The sequence below is a fragment of the Talpa occidentalis genome, unplaced genomic scaffold, assembly GCF_014898055.3.
Source record: "Talpa occidentalis isolate TD23 unplaced genomic scaffold, MPIMG_talOcc4v2.1 talOcc4.12, whole genome shotgun sequence".
Classification (NCBI taxonomy): Eukaryota; Metazoa; Chordata; class Mammalia; order Eulipotyphla; family Talpidae; genus Talpa; species Talpa occidentalis.
Window position 1 is genome coordinate 9,497,015 of NW_023601212.1, and position 20,982 is coordinate 9,517,996.

The following is a 20,982-nucleotide window of genomic DNA, read 5'->3' on the forward strand; positions in this document are numbered from 1 at the left end:
TCAGTCTGGCTGGCCAATTGCAGAAAAAACAGCTTATGTGTGTCATTAAACGACCAATGAAAAGGAGATAGCGTCTGGTCTAAAACTGAGAAAAAACAAACCTCATTTTCTGATCAGCGCCCTCACTGGCTGAGGACTCTTTAGGAGCCGGAGGGACTTCACTACAAGCTTCAAAAGCAAACTTCTTCACGTCTTCTTTGCTATCTCTGGGTTCTGGGCTTGAGGCTTCCCGGGGCGCTTCCGAGACCTCCTCGCTAGAGGCTTCCGCGTGCTCTGAGGCTTTACTACTCTGCTCAACTGGCTTCTCTAGCCCTACAGGCTCACAGTCCGTCCTCTCGCCATCGCCTGTCTGCTCCACGGGCTCCCTTTTCACTACCGCTAACAGGGTGTCTGCCTTGCTCCACTGAGTTTGTGCTGTTGACTCGCTGGCCAAATCTAAATCACCCTCCTCCGGATGGGCGCTGTCAAAAAGGTCCTCTTCCTCCGCAAGCTTTCTGTCTGGCCCCACGCTACTTGTGTCCTGTGCAAATGGCTGCTCCAGCTCGAAACCTTCTTCTTTTACTGGCTCAGATTTACAAGTTTCCCCCAAAATGTCGAGTATTTTCTCATTTTCTACGGATTTAACAGGAATAGAATGGCACAAGGTTTAATTACCAGGGAAATAAAGCAATCACAAATGCGGAACTGGCACGGCTGCCACACTAACACCAAGAGAACTGCTAGCTACACAGAGATTGGAAAACCCGAGGGTACACAAAGTTACACTGGTTACACTACCTGCACTCCAACCGACTGCTAGAGCAAGCCTCTATGCTACATGGAAGAGAAAAGGCCCCCACAGATTCAAACACCTACAACCATTTGGCTGCTTCTGACAGTCTTCTTCATGTTTCTGTTCAAGTCTGGGTCTTCGACTTATTTTCCCAATGTCCAAGGTGCTGAACCGAATGCAATCACCATTCAATGACAGCTCAATTTCCAAATTTCTTTGAATTTCTTTTAACAGAACAGTCCAATATGAAAACCAGAAACTCTTCCGACGGCAGGAGATAAATGCAGTCCAGAAGGGGAATAACATGTTGGAAATTTTCACGAAGAAACTCTGTTTCCTCTTCTGGAATCCAGTCACTTCTCAGGCTCTAAGTGCCCTGACAACCGATTTATCCTGCCTTATCTGCATTAATCAAAATGACTGCAGCAAAATATCACAAGATCTGTTTCATGTGTAGAAACACATGGAAGAATCACAGGGGGAAATTACTTAAATGCCACTCTACAAGGTTAGAGAGGAAAATAATCACTACATCTCACCAAATATATTTGACCTCCAGAAACCAGAACGGCACTTCCACAGATCTGGTGATACGAATGGGTTTCCAATCTCTGATCCTTGTATGATCTGGATTGTCCACCATTAAAATAATTTACAAGACCGTAACACAGTTTAAAATAGTTAGACAGTTTGGGAAAAAAAAAAAAGTGGGAAAACTTTCAAACCATAACTGTTGTGTTTCTCTTATCAGTACCTGGCTCCAATAGAGGTTCTTCAATATCCTATTTCAAGAAAAAAAGAGAAAAATATACAAGGCACTTTTAAAATCAGGCAGACACATTTCCTTACTAGCTCTAGCTTTCAATTACTTATGACTAAAAGACTATTTCAAACAACTTTCTCCACTCAAAACAGTTGAGAGCAGGTCATTTTGTCAATTTCTCTCTGGCAAAAGGAGAGGCAGTAATAATTAGCCTGTCAAATTTCCCCCACCGAGTGCAGGGCCCTTCCCAAGTGTGTGCTGACCTAATAGACTGCAGCTTGCAAAAGATTTCAGTCAAGTCAGAAGTCACACAAATGGCCACTGCTTTATACATCACACCAGATTTAAAATCTATTTCTCCTAGTATAAACTGTTGTTATATCTGGAACCTGTTAAAAAACCACCTCTCTGCAGCCCCACCCTTATCCCTCTCACTCCACCATGTTCTCCATGCCAACAGTGAGCCACTCTTCCTCTGCCCCAAAGTCATCTTTTCCCTTTTACTGGGTTAACCCCTGACCTGAAGAACAGATGCCAGCAGGGACAGGATTTCCTGCAAGAAGCCAACCAGGCACTTGTGGAGTCCAATCACCTTCACTCCTCCCACACTGAACTCGTCTTCTCCCCTAGTTAGACTCTTTACTGTCCCTACTGACCATACCTGTAAACCCCCAAACTGTTCCTGTTTGATTCAACCTATTATCCCCAGCAGCCACCTTAGTATCAATGCTTAATGATTAAGTTTTACATATACACACACATCCTTTTACACTATCAAGAAATCATCTACTCGGGTAAAGTTTCAGGTGTGGCAGAACCAGATGGTAACTTACAGGAGGTACTTTGAAGTCTAATGATGAAGTATCCAAAGTGTTTTCAAAGCCTTCCCCATCCACCTGAAAGACAAAACGAAGATCACTTTGTGGAGAGCTGCATTTATGAAGGCCAACACCTCACTACTTTCCGGGCAATCTACTTACATAGTATTTCCTCGATAGTGTCCACTGCTGGATTATTTGATTTATCACCCACCTCCCTGCTACAACACCCACTCTAGAAGATGGAGACACCAGCAGTTCTGATGGTGATTAACAATAACTGGGCACTTTCTTCTAGAATGCTTTATTTAAAAGTAAACACTTAATTTGTTCATTTTTACTACTTACCATACTACAAAACTTGAAAGCCTTTTACTTTAAGTGAAATACAAACTATCCTTTCTGAATTTCTCTCCTTTTCTAGTTTTGAACCTTATGTCTAAATACCTCCATTAACCAAGAAATTAGAAACACAAATCATGCTCTAGAAATAATTAACACAAGATAGGATTAATAGAGAGGTCAAGTTATTCAAATGGTATACTAGACCAAGGTACGCTGTTGTTTGGAGTTTGTGACTTCTGACCTTTAAAGTTTTAAGTCCAGTCCTTGAAGGGCAGTTTTTCCAATTTAAAGATGTGCTGTCTTAAGTAAATAAAACCAAAGTAAAATGGTTGGCATGACAAGTCAGTAAGATGAAATGGTAATCAACTCTAGGACAGCCACCACAGAAAACTCTACATCCAAATACTAGAAGTGAAAAGTTGGGAACGTGGCCCTGCCAAGTTTTAAAGCCCTCCAACCCAATACATGGACTTCAACAATGGAACCCTTTAATGAGAGGGGTTCTTCTGGAAAATGACTACCTTTCTTCACTGTTCTTTACCTTTTCTACTATAATTGTCTAACCTTGTGCATAGAGCACATTAAAAAAAAAACAGCAACAGGATTATCTGGATAAGATTATGAACAGTTTTTGTTTTTTATGTTTATGTCTACAGTTTTAAAAGGAAACTAGCTTTATGACAGACTTAGAAAGTGTCTACCACCCAATTATAAAAATACCATCCAGCATTACAGAGAAGCGATCCAATAATTAATACCTGACCTAGGTGAAGTTTACATGGATATAATTTGCTAACAAGATTTTTTAACCAAACAAACTATTTAAAGAGAATGGTGATTCAGTTGTAGGAGTTGGTGTGTCATTTCCATACAAATAGCACATGAACACTGGGCGCCCGAGGGCTGACGGCACCCTTCCACCACGTCTCCAAGTTACCTACAGCATGTTCTGTGAGCTGGGCTGGGAGTTCGCTCAGCTGCGCAGCCACGTAGTCTTTGCTGTCACACAGGGAATCAAGAATGCTGTCCGCACCGTCCTCCCCGAAGTCTGGAGCACTGCTATTCTCGACTTCGGTTTCTTCTAACACACTAACATCCATCATGTCTACACTCTGCAAGCTCTCCAGACCTGTTTCCATATCCTCCTGGAGAGAGGAATGAAAGCTGTCAAAAGACCAGGACAATGGGCTCCAGTTGCCACCACCACAGTAATGCCACACACCTGCCCGTCTCTGGAATCTTCTTCCAAGCCATTGTCTTCTGTGCCTTCTTCCTCTGTCTTTTGTCCTAATTACAGAATAAGCGTGTACACATAAGACAGGTTCTGACATGATCATTTGTTTATGCAGGAAGCTAGATTTCAATCTTGGGGGGAACATATCACAAAAAAACTAAAAGTTCTATCTGTGTAATTTTGTCTCAACTGGGACACAAAAACCTAGGATTTCTGCAAAATTACCAAAGCATGCTGATTGTGTACAAAATATCTAAAACTTTCAGAAAATTTCAAAATCACAGCAAACCAGATAATCGTTCCCAAAGTGAGCAAGGGACACAAACAGGCATTTTCCAACAAATTAAAAAATACAATGTTCATCTAGTAAACAAAGAGCTGCAAACTAAAGTAACACACTGTATAGCTAACTTGCTGATTCACCAACATCTCATCCATTTCAAGCAGGCCACCTGCCTTTCATTATTCCTCAGCTCAGGTACTTTTTTTACAAATCAAAAAGGCAAAGGCTGCCCTAAAGTCAATGGTCAGCCTGGGTTTTGTGACTGCAGAGTCAGTGCTAGCTATTCCTGAGAGGGCTGGGGCGACAGGGGAGGAAGTGCAGAAAACTTTTACTCTGAAAAGAAGTTTAATCTCTGGGCTCCAGGTGTAGCAAAAGCATTATTGTGCATACCCTAATTCCAGAATGTGTGCCAAAATGTTTGAGAAGGAATTAAAAACAGGCATTTATTCCATCTACAAGGTATACACAGAGGAAATAGCTGAAAGGGAAACAAATAATGGCAACTTTGTTCATCTGTGAAACACCAGTTCCCAAGTGGGAGAGTGGGGAGGTAATGTCTGGAGATGTTTCTGTTATGAAGACTGGAGCCCCCGCGGGTGGCATCTAGTGCACAGTGACCAAGGGTGCTGCACAATGTACCATAATGCTGCAGACAGTCCCCTAACACAGGAAATTATTCAGTCAAAACTGCTAACAGCGCCAAGTTCATTAACCTACCATAAAACATCTTATAACTTAAAAAAAAAAAAAAAAAGACTCTTATAGAATATTTAATGGAGTGGGAAAAGAACCAAAGTTTAAAAAAAAAAAAAAAAAAAAAACCCAAAACCCCAAGTCAGAGATAACTACTTTTATTAAGAAGCACATGTTTGTATGTTTACATCTAAATGTGAAGATACACTTGCAAAATTAGAAATGGATATGGCTAGGGCAGTGGTAGACAGGAGATTATCATCATATGTTGCACTTTCTACATTTTCTAAATCAACTCACACTATCTTTATAATTTTGAAAATTAATCATAAACCCTCAATCTGCAGTGTTTATACCTTACATAACTCATTCCCCATTAATATCAAGAATTACTCAAAAAATGCAATTTCCTTACCTGCCAGGCATGAATCTTCACGTTGTATTGTTTAATACTCCCCACAATACCAGTAGGTTTGTCATCCACTTAACTCAGCCGTCCCACTTCCCATTATACCTAAACATGGCTCATCCATTTGAATTACGTTAAAAATTAAAAATGTTGGGTCATCCACGCAGGATGTAAATAAGAGATACAGACCAAAAAGCTTTGCCAAAAAGCACCCTTAATAGGCCTTGTCCAAGCAAACAGGCTGCAACCCAACCCAAGGACCTGGTCTCACCTACTGCTGTAAGTTGAAGGGTGGCGAAAATCAGAGTTAGTCCAAAGCATAACCAAAATTCAAAACCACCTTTCAAAACACACCTCCAAGTTTTCAACAACTTGTTTAGGTACATTATGGAACAGAACTCTGGCTGACTTATAATAAAGTTGTTTCATAGAAAGTTTAGTTATAACTTTCACTATTAAAAGCAGCTAGTTACTGGTGAATTCCTAGAACTGGCCCAACTTTGTGACAGTCTCTGGAAAATAAGTGATTTCACCTAATCACCTGTATGTAACCTCAAGGATCTAATACAACCAGGTCTCCAGGAGGGTCTAATGCTTCATACACTTAACTATGAGCCAGACACCATTAAAGAACATGCAGGGGAGACAGACCTGCAGAGGATGTGTACCCCAGGGCCCAGACCACTTGCTTTTCTGAGTTTTAAAGACTTCCCTGATGAATGGGTCTTCCCAAACCCAGCTAGAGGCACATTTCTTTGTACTAATGAAACTATTATCTAAGCTTTTCTGACAAAATGCTAACAGGTTTGCCCTAAACTTTACCCTAGACTTTCAGGCAGGTATTTGAAGCACTCATTTAAGGTTTTGTTCCTGTGAAGATACGAAGCTCCCTGTTAGGAGATAAGAACCTCACAGATTTGAAACTTTTCAAACAGTTTTGTATGAACATCTACACAAGAAACTTCAACTTCACAATTATTCAAAAACAAACTTTTAGGTAACAGTGAAGCATAAAGGTATTTGTATGTTTCCTACTATAGATTTGCCTCTCATAGTCTATATTCATTTGGACAATCAATATTTATAGCTGAAATATAACTAGTTGCATGAGTAGCAGTAGCACAGGAATGTTTTAAAATTAAACATGCATTTCTGTGTAACTTAATTCAAAAATATAACCTTTCAAAACATGCATAAATCTTAAATAGGCAAGTTATGGAAAAGCTGTCGTTGGAAAATGTTTAAATATAAACTGAAAATATTGAAAATACTACAAATTAATTTTTTTTTTTTTGCTTTACAAGCATTATGCTCCATTGCTTGAATTCAGTGTTTCTTCAGATAAATGACATGACAATTTTCGCATGCCACTCATTAAAAAAAACAAGTCCATCACACAGGAGCTTTGAATTATAATGTATACAGCAGCGATACACTATAACATAGGTGAAATCTAGAGCACATTACACTTCGACAGAAGTCTGACACAAAAGGCCACATATTGTATGATTCCGTTTACATGTAATGTCCAGAACAGGCAAGTCAGCAGGGACAGAAAGTCAGATACTGCACGGGAAAAGCGGGATTACTGATATGCACAAGGATTTCTTTCTGGGGTCATGAAAATGTCCTGAGATAAGATTAGCAGGGATAGTTGTACAGTCTTATGAATGCACTAAAAAGTACAGCATTGCATAGCAGGCAATTTCATAGCATGTGAATTTCATAGCATGTGAATTTCATAGCATGTGAATTACATATCTCAGTTAAAAATAACTCAGTGTTAGGGCCTCCCTGGTGGTGCAAGGGGTTAAGAAGCAGCCTATGAAGGTGTTCCCAGCCACCACAGCACAAGTTCAATCCCCGGCCAGGGAGCTACCCACATGGCGTCTCGCCCGCTGCTCCCCTCAGCAGTATATTTCAGTCAGTCTGCCTGTTCTGTTCAGTCCTCTCACCTCCCTCCCCGCGCCTCTGGCCTGTACCCCAGTTCTTGTATGCATAAATAAATCTTAAAAAAAATAAATAAATCAGTGTCATAAGCTAGATGCAAATATTCTGACAATCTATTTTGGATCCCAGAGAAGTTGATTCTATTCTGTCTTAGGATGGTATCATTTTCCTTGATGTAAGACCTATTTTTTAAACAAGGAAGGAAGCAAAGCAGGTATATCTGGTTGCTTAGACTAGCTAGGGCAGCATTAAGAGTGTGGCTTATTCTACTTCTTTCTAATCCAGGGACAAGCTGAGATGTTTCTAATACAGCAGGTACTCAAATAACACCCTTCATTAACACTTATGGGGCAGGGGGAACAATCCCAGGTGACACTGAACTAAAAACCACTACGGAGTTCCTGATTTCCTTATATCTCACATTCACTTTATGCCTCAATTTCCAAGACTCTCTGGACAGTGTTAAAGGAGGACTTACTGTATATATTTTAGTTTTACTTTGGTAACCTCTCATCCCTTTACTGCTCCCAGAACCACGGATAGAGCTACTTTTTAGGGAGTGAAGAGCAAACCTACTCTGGTGGGGGCCAATGACAGTCATGTAAGTTCTCCGGGCCTTGAGAACAAAGAAAGAATGCTAAAAAAAAAAAAAAAATAGTTGAGCAATCTTTCTGAAATATTCACGCCCCAACCAGCAAAAAGTGTTAGTGGATACCTTTAACACATCTCTTTGTTGTCTTCTTGCTTGTGGCTTCCAAAACGATGCCAATTTCATCAGGATCCTGCCCTTCTTCCTTAACCGCCTATTAAGAGAAAAGTTCGTAACTACTAAAAGCTGCAGGGCACACAGTGTTCTTTGTAAGTAACAACTTCCCAGCAAACAAAGGCTCTTGAAACCAGAGCAACTCTGGTTCTGCTATCTGGCAAGGTTCTGCTATCTGTGCTAGGATGACCCTAGCACAACTTTGTTCTCTGGGTCCCACACCCAAAACACAAAGGGGTATGGGAGCTGGGGCTCCAAAATCTCTGTCAAGGACAAGATCCTAAATGGCACCTAATGAGAACAGTGCCTAACCTTGTACTTTAAATAAATAAGGGAACTAATAAACAGAGAGGCTGCACTTGTATGGGCAAAGGGCTGACTGGTGCTCTCAACAGGCCATCGTTGACTTTTGGGGAGGAAGAACGCCAAACCACCTGAGGTGGGAGGAGGTTAATGGTTCCACTTAACAGGTTATTTCAGTGCCTGGAACAGGGCTGGACACTCAGAGGAGAATCCACTAAATCCCTACAGCTCAGTTTGTTCCAGTTGGGGAGAAGAAAATCCCCACATTCCCAGCTTTGTATTAACTGCTGTGAAATGGGGCACAAACACAGGAAGGGACCAGGGAAAAGGCGGAGGTGGTGTATCACTTTAGGGAGGGTGGCTGGAGAGAAGACACTTCAGGCAGAACCAAAATGACGAAGCATCACTCAGGACGGAGCACACGGGGTAAGTGCAAAGGCGCTGGGGCAGGCTCCAGCTCAGACCCCGGGTCTTGTAAAAAGTCCTTTATTCTTTAAGAAAGATAACGGAGACGCTAAGAAAAGACACTTATTCAAGGTCACAGCGCCGAGTCAGAAGTCTCCAAGAAAAGTGCTTCAGTGAGAAGTCCGGGGGCCACCCTGGTGGCTAAGTGGTCGGACTTTCGGGGCACCTGAGGCGACCGGCTGGCCGGGGAACTGGCGACCAGGCAGAGCGAAGTGGTGCTGGGCCAAGGTCACACAGCCGGGCCCCAGGGTCCCCGAAAGCTCGGCGCGGGATGGGCCTGGAGAGCGACGGGGGTCGCGGGGACAGGCCGGCGCAGGGGCGTGCCCCGGCCCCCCGCGCCACGCCGGGGCGAGTCAACTCACCTTCTTGAGTCGCTCCATCAGGACGCTCTTGTTGCCTCCCGTGTCCAGGTTCCGCTTCTTCAGCTCCGCCCGCAGGTCAATCACCCGCAGGTCGCTGAGCCGCCGCGCCCCGGCCTCCGAGGCGCTCGGGCCGACAGCGGCCACGCCAGAACCAGAGTCTCCTGACCCCGCCAGAGTCTCCGCCATGCCGGGTTTCCACTCTCCGCCACCTCCTGCCTACACCGCCGGCGGCTGTAGCGGCTCTGAGTACAAAATGGCGCCGCCTTAGAGGAAAACGCACTGGCTTCCTCCCGCCCCACTTTCCGGCGGCGCAAGCGCGCCGCCCATGCCAGCCTTCCTAGCAGCAGGGACGCTCGCGCGTCGACCAACCGCACGTTCTTCGCCGAAACGCGCAGGCGCCGTGATTGCAGCACGCGTGTGTCGCGGCCGTTCTCGGCGGGAGGCCGGGGAAGCGCAGCGCGCCTGCGCCCTTGTTCCAGGGCGCTCATACGCATGTGCAGACGCGACTGGAAGAGTCGGGGCCCGCGACGGATGCGCCTGCGCAGAAGCGAGGCGCGCAGGGGCGGCTGGAGCGGTTCCCTCGCAGGCGGCGCCATTTTGTGCTAGAAGCCTAGATAAAACCGGCCCGGTTCTGTGTGAAGTGGGCGGCGGAGCCAGGGTCCCTGGAATGGCGGAGACTCTCTCAGGCCTAGGCGATACGAGTGCGGCGGGCGCAGCGGCTCTGAGCTCCGCCTCGTCGGAGACCGGGACGCGGCGCCTCAGCGACTTGCGGGTGATCGATCTGCGGGCGGAGCTGAGGAAACGAAATCTGGACTCAAGCGGCAACAAGAGCGTTTTGATGGAGCGGCTCAAAAAGGTGGAGCCCGGGTCCTGGGGTGGGTAGGATGTGGACCGGGGGAGCCCCGTGGCCGCGACGGGGGTCTTTTGGTTTGGGGGTTCGCCCCATCCCAGTTTTCGGCCTGCGCTCGGCCTGGCGCGCTCCGCTTCTTCCATGCCTCGGGCGGGAGTTTAGAGGCCGAGGGCGCGTGAACTCCGAGCCCAGTTCTTCCCAGGTTCAAATCCCAGCACCGCACTGACGAGGGGAAAAAAAAAATGCTGGGCGAGGGCGGGGGAACCCGCCGTGTTCCCGCATCTCTGAGTGACGAGTGTCGTCGACCCGAGGTCTTCTGTTTACTGCATCAGCCACTTAGCGGAGGGCCTTCCTCTCATTGTCTCCTCCCAGCCACCTAAAACGGATGGCGAACCCTTAAACCCTCACTTCATAGGCTAGTTAGGGGACTCGGCCAAGGTCACGCGACTCGGGCGAGCAGAGTCGGGATTTGAACCCAGATCGGTGATTCCCTGAGCTCTTGGCTGCCCTCGGGGTTTCCTCCGGAAGACCGATGCTCTTTGAGCACTTTAAGGCCAATAAACTTGAAAGACGGGATTAATTTGCCAAGTAAACATATCAAGAAAACCTAAGGGGAAGACAGGCAGTTTAAGGCTTTGCCACTACTAGCTTGGGCTAAATAAAGCGGGAGGAAAAGTGCCGTTACTATAGCGACCAAAAGTGGGGAGGACGTAAAGGACAGCTGAGGGACTTCTTGGGTCTGCGTTCGGTTTTCTGTCAGGTCTCAGCGGCCTGATCTTAACCCCTTTTGAGCCTCCTATTTCTTGTGTAAAAAAAAAGAAAAGCACTTTTGTGCTAGGATTAAGTAAGGGCCAGGAAAGGGGCCTAGCGTGTTTCCTGGTGCTTGTAAACAGTGAAGATGTGATCACTGTCGCAAATCGTTTTTTCTCCGGGGCTACCATTTGTCATTTGCAAAACGGGCCTCTAACCCCTGTTTTGAGGCGTCCTGGAGGGTGGTGTGAAGAGCGTAGAGTTAAGTAGTCGTCTTCACCCTTTTTTGTTGTTGGCTTGTTTTGTTTTGTGGTTTTTTTTTGTTTTAACAAAGCTTGTCTTTGGACCTTCTTGGCCTTGCCACCTACTCCCCCAATTCTTGCAGACAGTGATGTTGGTGACTCATTCAACCCCCCCACCCCCCCCAAACAACTGAGAATCTGGGCTTTGCTTATTAATTGCTACTAAGAGGAAGTTGGGACTGTTTCTGTTTTCTGGATGAGGGAGTTCAAGCTTCAGAGTGGTGAGTTGATTTGCCCAGAGTTGATTGGACCTTTCTACTTTGTGCTGGTGTTTCTTTCACTATGGATACTGATTTCCTTTATTTAGATACTCAGCAGGAGAAAACCCAAGGGGGGGGCATGAGTTTGGCACCTGGGAAACTGTTGTCTTTGCCACCAGGGCCTGACATCAACAAATGCCAAAGGAGCACCTTTATCCTATTTTCCCCAGACAAAACATGATCCTGCTAAGCTAATATCATGGCATTGAATCTTATATCATGCTGGTGGCTGAGAGTGGTGTGTGACTTAAATCTTCCGTTACTATCATCTGTGGGGGTGAATCCATCCCTTCTCCTTTTCCCATCATTTCAGTTTCTTAGGAATTTGGACATGATACATAAATACTGGCAGCCTGCACACCCGTCTGCTACCTTACCCTTGCAATTACTGATTTTTTTCCCTCCTCCACTTCTGTTATCCAGTTAGTATGTTTCCTACAGAAAGGGCATAAAAAGAATGGTAGAGGGAAAACAATGTGTTTTCCATGCTTTGCATGGATTCATAACATTCTTATAAAAGCTTTCTAGGGCCAGTCATTTGTTGATGTTGAATGACTCAAAGCCCCCAGTCCCCATAGGGCTGACGCTGTAAACGCTGCACCCAGAGCAAAATGGAACACCTGCTACCTGGGGCAGTTTTTCTGTTGTAGTGAAGTGTCTGTTCCTGGGAAAAGGGTGAAGGACTTTCAGGTTGTGCTTTACTTTGAACCCAGGGCAGAACTCCAATTTCTCTTCCTAGCTCTGGTTTTTAAGACAAGGGAGAGATTTTCTTAGCTTTTTGTAGAGACTAGGTGTGGAAGCCGTTTGTCCCATTCTAAATTGATTTCCAACTAGTAAACTCCTAAGAATCTCTGAGTCTTCTGAAACTATCTCCAGATAAAACATAGGGTTTGCAGTAGGCTTAAACGAAATCTGTGCTCTTGGAATGGCATGGTAAAGAGGAAAGTTTATCAGTAAAATCTAAATGTGAAGCCCAGTATCCAGGATGTCATTATTAACGTGTTCAATAATGATTTGCTGAGCTCCTCCTTGGTGCCATGCACTGTATTGAGTGTGGGTGGGACCTGTGCAAGTGAATGACAGGCTCTTAGGGTGGGAGGTGGGGCTTGCCAAGAGATTTATAATTCAGTTTACTATGAGATTGATCCTCTAGTAGTTGAGAACAGGACCTTTGGAGTTGATCACCGACATGTGATCCAATTAGGTAATGTATATCCCTTCTGGTCTCATGCCACACACGGTAGGAACTCAGTCTGTTGTTAGTGTTTTCTCCAGACAGTGGCAAATGCAAGCATGACCTGGAGAATGGTCATGGGGTTGAACAGTACGTTGCTGGGTGAATGATAGCAAATCAGAGAGTACCACTACATTTTTTTTTTTTTTTATAGAGGCATGTTTTATTTATTTATTTGTTTGTTTGTTCGTTTGTTTTTGTTTATACATGCACTGGGGACAGTCAGAAGCGCGGGAGGGTGAGAGAATTCACCAGAGCCAGAGCGAGGAGCAGAGCAGGCAGAAGGACCGAAGTACACTGCTGAGGGGAGCAGCGGGCGGCAGGAGAGGTCTGCGCGCCATGTGGGACCCTCCTCTGGTGGCCGGGGAGCAGCCGGGAATCGAACCGGCACTGCAGAGGCTGCGGGCAGCTTCGCAACCCAGCGCTCAACCGCTGCGCCACCGGGGAGGCCCTACCACTACATTTTTAAGTTCCATTTGAGGCTTAGGATGAACCAGATTGTGGTGATGATGATGATAATAAGAACAAGTCTGTAATACTTTGAATGTCTGCTTTACATGGATTAATGAAGGACTTTCAGGTCTTATAACAGCTTCCTAGGGTTAGTCTTTTATTAGCCCCATGTTCCAAAATAAAAAAAAATTCAAAGTGATTAAGTAAACCTCTCTGAGACCGCAGCTAAGAACTGGTGGAGTTGGTCAGACTCCAGAGCTCTTGCACCAACTTGGTATAGGAGAACTGATGAACGAATGAGTGAATGAATGAATGAATGGGTGAGGAGAGGCCATTTCTAGATCAGCATCCTGAAACTTATGTGAAAGCATGTCTATGCTGTCTTATTTGAACTTTACTATTACTTTTTTTTTCAGGCAATTGAAGATGAAGGGGGTAATCCTGATGAAATTGAAATTACCTCCGAAGGAAACAAGAAGACATCAAAAAGGTCCAGCAAAGGTATTTAGGATTTTGTAAGCCACTACTAATGTTAAAAACTTTATTCAGAACGCCTTTCCTTGCTAATGTTCCTTGTCTATTTGGCTGTGTTAGGGGCCTGTTAATGGTCCTATGAATCAAATGGGTCCAGATGGAGCTTTGCATTTTCTTTCAAGATTTCTTCACTATATTTTGTTACTTGTGGGAATTCAAACAAGGTGGGATGTTTGCATTTTTGTTTTCTTCTGTAGGTTTCACAGTCGCTCTTGCTTATCCAGGTCCTTCAGTTCTTTAAATTTGAGAGCATTTAGGACTCATGTGGTTGAACCTCATTTAGTTCTGACTTGCAGAAAATAGCTTCCCCCTCTCATGACAAAACAAGACTTGCTCTCAAAACTGCCTACTGCATAAAAAGCCACATTCCACATGACATTAATGACCCTTGCCATCTGACCCAAATCTCCCTTTTCCACTTTCCCCCAGTGACTTCCTCTGCTACATCTTGGACTTTAGTCAGTCTTCAGACATGTGGTTCACTCTCTTGGGAGTACATGTGCTCCGCCCACTCCTCTCCATCTGTTTGCATTCAAAGCAAATTCTGACCCCACTGATAGCAACTCATCTCAAGTCCTCAGCACTGCCACTTAGTTTCTTATCACTTTCTTATACCTTCATTGAACACTTATCCCACCCTGCCTGTGCCATAACTAGATGTTTGAGGCGCTATATCTTCTCTCTTTCTCCCCCCCATATTTACTCAGTAATTTGACATGATAGTATTTAATTATTGTCTTAAGAGAGAATCAGCTAAAACTGTGCATTTGTTCTGAGCTGTCTCTTGGTAATTGAAGACCTTGTTGCTCAGGCCCCAAACAAAATGAAATACTCGTATTACCTGGCTGATGGTAAAGAATTGGCTTTGAAATGTCTGAGAGCAGACACCAGTGTTAGCCATACTACTGTAAACTCTAGAACAGGCAGTGACCTCACTTTGAAATGAAGTCAGTGCATTGTGCATTATCTTTGCCAAGGCAGAGAGTACTGCAAAATTGAGAAACAATTGTAGTAAGGGAAAATAGAGCCTGGGGAACTCGTTTGCTTTACTTTTCCTTCTGATAAAAGGAATATGGTTTGTGTTTAAGCATTGAGTAACGTATAAATGTTCTTTCTTTTCTCTGTCAAGAAGCAATCTATTAGAATTTGGATATACTTTTCCAGACTTTCTGTGTATATATTTTTTAAGTGAATACATAAAGATGTAAATATGCTTGGCTATTTGTATTTTTCTTTTAAAGATATGGTCTTACTACACAAAATAGTCTATAAATTTTCTTTTTGTTTAACACCTTAAGGACATCTTTATATGGTGCTATAAACAAAATAAATAGACTTCATTCTTTTTTGACAGCTTAATAGTCATCCTTCATATGCCTATACCACAGTCTTATCATTACTAGCCTGTTGATGTTTTTGTTTTTTTACAGTTTTCACTGTGCATTTCTGACTTTCAGTGCTACCATGAGCCAGAAATACCTGTGTAGTTGAAGAGTTTTAAAATGGGCACTAACAAAAATAGTTAGCCAATCATCTGTACTGGTTATTATTTTTACCAATGGTGGGAGTTACCATTTCCTCACTCTACTTAATGTTGACTCTTTTAAATGTTGCCTGTAGTATAGAGGAAAAACATTTCATTGTGTTTTTCAGTGTTCCTACACAGGTAGTTTTCATCAGCATTTCTTCACAGATTAGACAGCTCCTGATTAATTGTCCCATTTTATAATTTCTAAATTGCCTTTTCTTGCCCTCTGCTCATTTATCTATTGGGTTGCTTGTCTTACTGACTTTTGAGAGTTCTCATATAAAGTGTCACAGTTGTTTTTTTCTCAGTCTGTCATTGTTTTGGTCATTAAAGTTTTAATACTTAATGCAGGCAGTTCAGTCAAACTGTTGTGTGTGGTTACTGTATTTTATGTGGTTTAAAAAAGCCTCTTTTGCTTTAAAAGTATAAAAATGTTCTACATTGTAGTGTAAGACTACAGTTTTACTTTTATATTTGACTATTTCATTTTGTGTAAAATATAGGGTAGATAGGAATCAAACTATGAAACATTTCTTTCAGAAAAGCTCCTTGTGCCCTTTCTCAGTCACACCTTCTCCTTACTCCCAAAACAAAACCGAAAAATGTTGTGATTACTTTCACTGTTAGGTTAATTTTGCCTGTTCTGGAACTTCATGTAAAATAGAACCATTCAGTACAAACTCTTCTGTGTCTGATTTATTTTGTTCAGTATAATCAGTTCCATCTTGGGGTACATTGTGATATTTCATAGGGCAAATATCTTAAGTTCTGCTAAATTATGTTCAACAGCCAGCCTTATTTGATTTTATCAAGATTTTAACTGAAAATAGAGGTCTTCTGGCCCATTTGTTGAACAAACTCAAAATGGTTTCAAATCAGTATATTTGTTATTTTCATCAGAATCCCAGAAAACTTATCTCAGGTAATCCTAACACTCCTCCAGTATAGTTTTACACCAATAATTTGTTTAGCAGAATTTTCAAAAAATTACCAGCAAAATAAATTTGAGTAGAAAGGTAAAGTCAGCATGTTATACTTCTGTACTGCTGGGTGATATTTATATAATTTCATCCTTAGAGAAAAGGTGTAATAACAGTACAAGGAATTTCCATATATCCCTCACCCAGAGTCCCAAAATGTAAGCATCTTACTACACTTGTGTTCTCTTTATACAAACACACACACATGTACATGCATATGTTCTTTTCCTGAACTATTTGAGAATAAAGTACAGGCATGTGTCCCTTTGCCCTACATATTACATATAGTATTGCCTACAGCAAGGACATTACATAACCTTAGTCATCAAAATCAAGAAATCAACATTTATTGACGTTGTTGTTTGTCCCAATAATGTTCTTCATAGCTCAGAGAGAAAAATCATTGTCAAGCATTACATCCAGTTATCACATCTCTTTCATTTCCTGTGATCTGGAACGCTTCCTAAGACTTGTGATTCCCATTTGTGAAGAGTACATACAACTTGTTCTGAAGCCCATTTTTCAATTTGGCTTTTTTTTTTTCCATAACTAGATTTAAATTACACATTTTTATCGCAAATACCTAACATCAAAAGATGTTAATCTTCTGTGTCGTCTCTCCAGGATCAGGTGCTATCAGTTTGAATAAGTGACTTCAAGTGATAACTGTCCAGTTTCTCCCCTGGAAAGTTACTTTCTTACCCATTGTAATTGTATCTTTGAGGAAGATACCCTGAGACATGTAAATATCCAATTTTCCTACCACTAGTTTCAGCATCCACTGCTTTTCTTTTTTTTTTTTTTTCTTTTTTGGTGGGACCCTTGCCGGTGGCCAGGGATCAAACTGGCGCTGCAGAAGCTGCAGGCAGCCTCGCAGCCCAGCGCTTAACCGCTGCGCCACCAGGGGAGGCCCCTACTGCATCTTACCTAATGGCAATTTTCTAAACTTACTATTCCTTCTACCATAAGAGACAGCTTGCCCTTGTCCCTCACTTTACAGTGTGAACTTAGAGAGTGTTACTTTGTTCAGTAAGTCATAAACATTGGTGATTATCATCTTGATGTTCAGAAGGGCCCCTTATAGCTTGCCCCTATGTCTTTTTGACATCACACGTCACTCTTCCAGCATTTACTTACTTTTTGGCATAAGAAGATATTCTAGTCTCTTGGGTTTTTCCTGCTCCACCCCTGGATTCAGCCATTTCTTCCAGGTACCCATGTTCCTTATTGTGTAGTGTGGTACTGTTTGCTACTGGGATGTCAGCTTCTAGGCCAGTGATGGATTTGTATGGTCTGTTGGTAGTCTTAAAGCTATCGGAAATAAGTCAGAGACAATTTGAGGTTTGTTTTTTTTTTTAGCCATGGCTAAATGAAGTGCAGCTGCCAAACTTGCTAGCACTTACCATTGTTTATCGCTTGATAGCTTGGATTTTTGAGGTCACAATTATTCTATTTGCAAATCAATTCTTAATGTTGCCAGATGGATGTATAAATATATAAAAACACAGAGAAAATATATAAATATATGCATGAGTATGTATGTATGTGTGTGTATAGTGTTTTTAAATAGTAAATAGATTTAAAGAGAAAGTTCAAGGGCTTCCCTGGTGGCATAGGGGTTAAGTCTCAGCTCTATCACGCTATGATCCCCTGAGGCCTTAGTTCCATCCCTGGCCAGGGAACTAATCCACATATGGCACAACAGACCTCTCCTGTCTCTCCTCTTCTGCTCCCCACTCTGTCTGGTGAATTCTCTCACCACCACCACCACCCCACACACACACACACCTCTGACGTGCAACCCAGTTCTTCTATGCATAAATAAGTAAATCTTAAAAATAAATAAATAAAAAGAAATTCAAGACTTTATGGCGTGACTAGTTTTGAGAAAGTTTTCCTAGATATTATGACATATCAGAAAGTTGTTGATTCCCCTGAAGTAACCTAAAAAGAAATGCTTAAAAAACAGTAATGTAAATTTGCTTTTATTTTATGGTAGAATATTATTGGAAACAGTAAAGGAGAATTTGTTCATTGTAAAGGTAGCACTAAGGATTTTAGTTAGACAGTAAAACTGTCTAACTAGTGGTAAGAAAAAGTTTTTTTCCTACCTCCTTCCATGCAAATAGAAATTCCAGCTAGGGTAGTGCTTTAGTAACTGGTAAGGAAGACCTGAAATGAAATTAAAACTAAGAAAATTAAATTAAAAAAAAATATTTTTGACAGCATAAAAATTTTAAGCCTCCTTGCAAGACACTATAAATAATTAAGACACACAACAAACTGGGGCCGGGATGGGGGGGTGGGGCGTGCATGCGTGTGTATCCAGAGAGTATTAAGTACTCATCAAAGTCAATAAGGAAAGTAGACGAATATTTCAGTCAAGCAGAAATGACAAATCACCAATTCACAGCATAAGAAAAAAACATGGCCTATGTGTTAGAAAAGATTCTCTTGCTGGTAATTGAAGGGTTACATATAGAACTGAGATATCTATTTCCCTATCACACAGGTGGAAATATACACAAATTTTAATATCTGTCATTTGGCACGAGTATGAGAAAATGGGTATTGATAGTAAGTTGATCAGGTCATTTTAGGAGGTAGCTAAGCTAGGGAACACACAAGAGTTTGAAAGATGGAGATGACTTTATATATATATATAAATATTGCAAGCCTTTAATACCAAGAGCAAGTTACAGAAAGTAACAGTTTGTTATCATTTATATAACAATTTATTGCAGTCCTTAATATATATATTTATGTAAATGCCACAGAAAGTGTCTTGAAGGGCTACCAAACTGTTAGCAATGGTTATCTCTTGGGTGACTCTTATAGTAGTGTAATGAAATGAGTGAATCTTTTAATGGAATCATCTGTATAATTGCACAAATGTAATCAAATAAATAATGGCCCTTCTGATGCAACTGTCCCATTGTAGCAGGATCTATGAGGGAGGTGATCTAACAAGTGAGTTGGACATAATCGCTGACTCAGATGTTAACAGAGGAAGAGGCGACAGGATCCCAGACTTGGGGTCTGGGAACTGTTCATGGGCCAAGAGCAGGGAGATGGCTGTAATGTGGAGGCAAGAACAAGGATCATGCTTACACCATGTTGCAAGGATTTGAAGGGCACCCTTTACCTTGTTACTAAAGATAGTTGGTGCCAACAGTTTTTTCCAGAGTGATATTTTCTATCCACATTAATTTTGGATTGGTTTAAACACATTGCTTTCCATCTTTGGAAAGGAATAGTTGTTGGGCCACCCTGGTGGCACAAGGGGTTAAACACAGCACTGTCACCCTATCCGCTGCCTCTGTAGCACAAGCTTGATCCCCAGCTGGCCAGGGAGCTACCCACATGGCACAGCAGACCTCTCCTGTCTCACCCACTGCTCCCCTCAGCAGTGTATTTCAGTCAATCTGCCTGTTCTGTTCCCCACTCTATCTCCGATGAATCCTCTCATTCCCCCACACCTCTGGCCTGTACCTCAGTTCTTGTATGCATCAATAAATCTTTAAGAAAAAAAAAAAAGGAATAGTTGCTTATAAGTATACCAGCTGGTTGGTGTGCTTTCTATATTGAAGATCAACATTCTTAGGATAATCTTGACATTTCTGGTTGTTTCTTACGCTGGAGAATTCTCTCCTGGGAGGGATCTGGGCAGCAGTGTGCTGTGCCATTGCTCAGGAGATAAGTTGGTCATGAAAATGGAAAACACTGATTCTGCTTGATGGAACAACTGCCTTTCTTGTAAAACGGAGAGATATAGTGTAAAGGATGGCAAGTTTGTGGCAACCTACCTAAGTTATCCTAGTAACTAGAATTCTAGAAAAACAAGGAGCAGTTTTATCAAATAGACTAAATCTGGGGGGATGCTCCTGGTGCATTGTCCTGGCCCATTTACAGAAACCACCAGTTTGAGTCCAAACATTTGAAACTTTCGTACTTTGCTATAGTATACTATAAAATGGTAATGAGTTCCCAGCCAGCCACCAAAGCATATGACATACTTACTTCTATCTTAAGTAAGATTAGGCCTAGAAACATGAATGAAATGAGAATATGTACAAATTAAGTAATATAGGTTATATGTAGGTTATAAGGAAAGTCTTAGGCCTACGAGAGATTTTTCTAAAAATCCTCAATTGTGATATGAGTGATCAAACTTAGGGCTTGTCTTTGCTTTTTTTTTTTTTTTTTTTTTTTTCCCCCTGAAAGCTACTTTTTTTTAGAAACTTACAAGAAATCATTAAATATAGACATTAATGTCTGGTTCCTTTGTATTGCTTGAAACAATTCTTAATAGCCTTAAAAAGTTATCTTGAGGGCCTCTCTGTTGGCGTGGGGATTAAATCTCAGTGCTATCCATGCTGTCACAGCTGTGGCCTGGGTTTGATCCCCAGCCAAGGATTAACCCATGTATGGCGCAGCAGACCTCTCCTGTTTCACCTGCTTTTCCTCTTAACAGAGTATTTTAGTAAATCTGCCTGTTCTCCCCACTCTGTCTAGGGTGAACCCTCACACTCCCTCATACCTCTGACCTACACAAAAATAAATAAAATTTTAAAAACTAAAAGCAGAGCAACAGAAGAACATGTCAGAAATGACCGGGGGGAAGGGGGTATTACCTAGAGAAGTCTCAACCAGCAGAACTTTGGAATATGTCTGATGAGGAGTTTAAGATACCAGTTGTAACCATGCTTACCAAATAAAGAAAAGCAAAGAATAATGAAAAGCAGGAATATCATAAAGGTCAGAAAAATATGAGATTCTTATAATTGCCCTGGTGGGGCAATGGGTTAAGCACAACACTATGAAGTTATCCGCAGCCTCTGCAGCATGATTTCTATCCCCGGCCAGGTAGCTACCCACATGGCGCAGCAGACCTTTCCTGTCTCGCCTACTGCTCCCTTCAGCAGTGTTTT

General features: G+C 42.4%; 2 protein-coding genes across 7 annotated transcripts in view; one reads left to right on the top strand and one right to left on the bottom strand.

Annotated features, from left to right (window-relative positions):
* Positions 1-9,507, bottom strand: part of SAFB2 (scaffold attachment factor B2) — a 30,532-nt gene extending 21,025 nt beyond the window's left edge. For 2 of the 4 annotated variants that reach the window (XM_054693068.1, XM_054693069.1), the window contains exons 1-7: positions 9,161-9,503; positions 7,983-8,070; positions 3,921-3,985; positions 3,640-3,843; positions 2,369-2,431; positions 1,527-1,554; positions 102-612 (exon numbers count right to left, since the gene is read on the bottom strand). In XM_054693068.1, coding sequence (XP_054549043.1) covers positions 102-612; positions 1,527-1,554; positions 2,369-2,431; positions 3,640-3,843; positions 3,921-3,985; positions 7,983-8,070; positions 9,161-9,346 — 1,145 coding nt within the window. In that variant the 5' untranslated portion in view covers positions 9,347-9,503. Of the gene's footprint in view, positions 1-101; positions 613-1,526; positions 1,555-2,368; positions 2,432-3,639; positions 3,844-3,920; positions 3,986-7,982; positions 8,071-9,160 lie in introns of all 4 variants that reach the window. The other 2 variants (XM_037505146.2, XM_054693067.1) reach the window with 2 other exon arrangements.
* Positions 9,508-9,701: 194 nt separating this feature from the next.
* SAFB (scaffold attachment factor B) overlaps positions 9,702-20,982 on the top strand; it is a 39,557-nt gene continuing 28,276 nt past the window's right edge. For 2 of the 3 annotated variants that reach the window (XM_037505148.2, XM_037505149.2), the window contains exons 1-2: positions 9,702-10,016; positions 13,426-13,510. In XM_037505148.2, coding sequence (XP_037361045.1) covers positions 9,828-10,016; positions 13,426-13,510 — 274 coding nt within the window. In that variant the 5' untranslated portion in view covers positions 9,702-9,827. Of the gene's footprint in view, positions 10,017-13,425; positions 13,511-20,982 lie in introns of those variants that run through there. The other variant, XM_037505150.2, reaches the window with a different exon arrangement.